Source organism: Miscanthus floridulus, chromosome 17, assembly GCF_019320115.1.
Source record: "Miscanthus floridulus cultivar M001 chromosome 17, ASM1932011v1, whole genome shotgun sequence".
Lineage (NCBI taxonomy): Eukaryota > Viridiplantae > Streptophyta > Magnoliopsida > Poales > Poaceae > Miscanthus > Miscanthus floridulus.
In genome coordinates, this window is record NC_089596.1 from 81676619 (window position 1) to 81679895 (window position 3277).

The window sequence follows — 3277 nt, forward strand, 5'->3', positions numbered from 1 at the left end:
TATATTTGTTGTAAATATTGACGTTCTTTTTCTGTAAATTTAATCAAATAAAAAAGTTTAACAACTCTAGAAATTGATTTATGTATAGACAGAAGGAATAATTATACACACTACTAGTTGGTGCAGAGATTGAGAATGATATTTGTTTCGAACCTTTGTGACTTATTAGAATGCAATGAACTACCAATCTTTTTCAAATTCATTCATTTCTCGGAATTAATACACACTGCTTGCCCTATATAAAGCCGTGACTCCCCCTGCTCCTTCTCAAACCAAACTCACACGCCGCACCCAAAGCGACCAACCTCTGCTTCACACCGTACCACGCCGCGGCCTCCCGATGTCGTCGCAGCGCCCGGGCCGCCACCAGCGTCGCGCGTCGCAGAGCGTGTTCGTGCTCCCGGAGAACCTGGCCTCCCTCGACGTCGACGCGGCGGGCGAGGTGGGTGCGAAGGCCGGCGGGCCAGAAGGCGCCGGCGCCGAGCAGCAGGCGAGGCCGCCCGCGGGGCGTCACCGCCGCGCCATGTCCGTGGCCGTGGCCTCCAGGGACCTCGAGCTGATCAAGGAGGACCTTGGCAGCTACAAGCTCGGCGCTTGAGAGGGGCCGGCCGGCACGTGACGTCAGGTGTATATAGCATAGCCTGTGGGTTAACCGTACTCAGAGCTGGCTTTGATCGACGCTTTACAGTGGCTTAATTACAAGGTCTCTCCTTTGCTCTTTTTGTTTGCTCAACACACGCATGTAATACTACTACTAGTACTATGTAACTTTTTCATTACGAAGAGGAAGTATTTGAACATTTTTTTTGAAACCAAGTATTTGGACATCTTAATCGCGTGAAGATCGGTACCTCTGCTCAGTGACAACATGACTTCTCTTAAGTTTGGTACCTCTGCTCAGTGACAGCATGACTTCTCTTACTCGAGCTTATGCAAATCACAACTTATCTTTTTGGCACAAAAATTGATTAAAAGATGCTATCAATCTGTTAAGTTGATGGCGATTTACTTTTTACTTGCGGCAGCCGATCTTAACCTGTTTGCTAAAACACGCAAGAGTTATACATTTTTTTTTTCGAGCTGATGATGAAACTATGTAATGGCACTAGTTTGTTGAGATTTGCATTTTATGGGGTCAGATAATGCAAGCTGGTAGTAGATACAATAACCTAGCATAAGGACACCCGCAATGGTGTCGTTAATGCCCTTTATTAGCTTCTTCGTAGGAGAGAACCGAAAAGAGAGAAGGAGCACTCGCTGCGGTTAGTGAGAGCCGCTAGCACGTGTCTCCACGCCAAGTGAGCCCCGTCACGTGGCTTCGTCTTTCTTCCTGTCGACGAAATATGATCGGCAGTCTATTTAGGGTATGCTCAAGGTAGTAGATTATCGGCAGATAGATACGCAAGGTACAAACAAGATGGTGATGCAAGACAGACACGAGGTTTTATCCAGGTTCGGCCGCCGTGAAGACGTAATACCTACGTCCTGCGTCTGATTGTATTGCTGTATGTCAATGAGAGATGTTTTGAGAGGGGTCCCCTGCCCGCCTTATATAGTCTGGGGAGCAGGGTTACAGATCTGAAAACTAATCCTAACCAGTTACAATTGCCATAGGTGGCCGGATAAGGATTCCTATTCTAACCGACCAGGATCTTGTTTGATCTCCAAGTCTGCCTTGATTCCTTGCGCGGGACTCCGAGCAGATTGGCCGGGCCGCGCGTCGTCTTCTAGTGGGCCAGACCCCCTGGTCCGGGCCGGCCCAATCCTAGCCGTAAGGGTATAGGGGTTAATATCCCCACAGCTAGTCCCCGAGCACCATGTATTATGCTGCGACACGCCGTTCGATCTCCTTCGACTAATGCGATCCGTCTTTATGTCATCTCCAACTGGTTGAAACATTGACCAAGCGAATGTGTCAGTATTCTGGTCAGAACAGAGAGCAGTAGACCACGATTATAGCCGAAGATTCCGGTTGTCCGAAGAATGCATGGTGCTCTTAAAGAAAAAAGAAAAAGATTTCTTTCCTGATAAAGTGTGCCCACTTGTATTTCTGAAAAGAAATGTAAGTGACCCTTGTACAGTAGCAGTTATGGTCAACAGTCAGAGCGTAGGGGTCGATAAAATAAGCACATTCACCGCAAGGTGAAGTGTGCCCACTTAGTCCCCGAGCCTGGTAGTAGGTGACGCAGGCACGTGGTGCCAGGGTCTAAAAAGAATTCCCAATTAAGTTAAAAATCCAATCGTCGTACAAGCGATACGAGATGCACCAGCAGGTGCATCGTACCGATGTAGTCCCCGAGCTTGCTGAAAGGCGAGGTATCAGCCTTATAGCAAGGTCTAAGTGAGAAAAAATAAATGCCTCAACTGTATGTGAGTACAAATCACATGTAGCCGAGGAGAGTGGTCTCCGAGCAATGGTCAGAGAGTGGTCGGGGCAGTCCCCGAGCACGAGAGTGGTCGGAACAGTCCCTGAGCACGATGGTGGTCTGGACAGTTCTCGAGCACGATGGTGGTCTGGACAGTCCCCGAGCACAAGGATAGTCGCGACAGACCCCGAGCACAAGGATAGTCGCGACAGACCCCGAGCACGGGGGTGGTCGGGACAATCCCCAAGCACAAAAAATGTGGCAAAAAACCATATGCCACTTGTACTATTATTTTATGTATTTATTTATTTACTTGTTCTGTCAAGTCCAATCTGACACGTCTGGTAAAAAAAGTAGACGGGTATAGCACGTCATACTGCCTTTTTGTCTTGTCAAGCAAACAGTTGCGTGGCACCTGTCAGTAGGTGCGTCAGCGTGGGCCCTCCCACACTAGCTACGAAGATGCGCATATATTGGCGTAGATCTCGAGGCTGTGAAAACAACCGTCTGCGATGCGTGCGCACGTCTCCGAAGAATCCCGGGCAGATGAAACGGCATAACTCTTGGGTTAAATACAGTATAGGATATGTAAGTTACTATTTACTGAACCCCATTGCCATTCGCAACCACAGCTTTCTTCTTTCTCTCGCCAACCCTAATACATCCGAAATCGCCACCAATCAATCCGCCGCCATTTCCCCGTTCACCAGCAAGGCCAGAGTCATGGCGAAAAGTGATGCGTAGAAGAAAGCAGGGGTCATGGCGAAGGAATGGTGGAAATCGAAAAGCAACGAGCAGACCATTGAAGACCTCGTCACCATGGGGGTACTCCACAACAAGGAGCTCGTAGGATGGCGTGCGCCGGAGGGCGAGGGGTATCCCGATCCACAACCAGGTGAGATCATGGTGTT

At 48.9% G+C, this 3277-nt stretch overlaps 1 protein-coding gene across 1 annotated transcript; it reads left to right on the forward strand.

Annotated features, from left to right (window-relative positions):
* The first annotated feature begins 251 nt into the window (after positions 1 to 251).
* Positions 252 to 853, forward strand: LOC136518669 (uncharacterized). The gene has a single exon (XM_066512345.1). The coding sequence runs from the start codon at positions 341 to 343 to the stop codon at positions 596 to 598; it is 258 nt and encodes an 85-aa protein (XP_066368442.1). The 5' UTR covers positions 252 to 340; the 3' UTR covers positions 599 to 853.
* Positions 854 to 3277: the final 2424 nt, after the last annotated feature.

Bases quoted from the DNA above. Each gene is read 5' to 3' on its own strand.
- LOC136518669 (XM_066512345.1), top strand. From the start codon at position 341: ATGTCGTCGCAGCGCCCGGGCCGCCACCAGCGTCGCGCGTCGCAGAGC.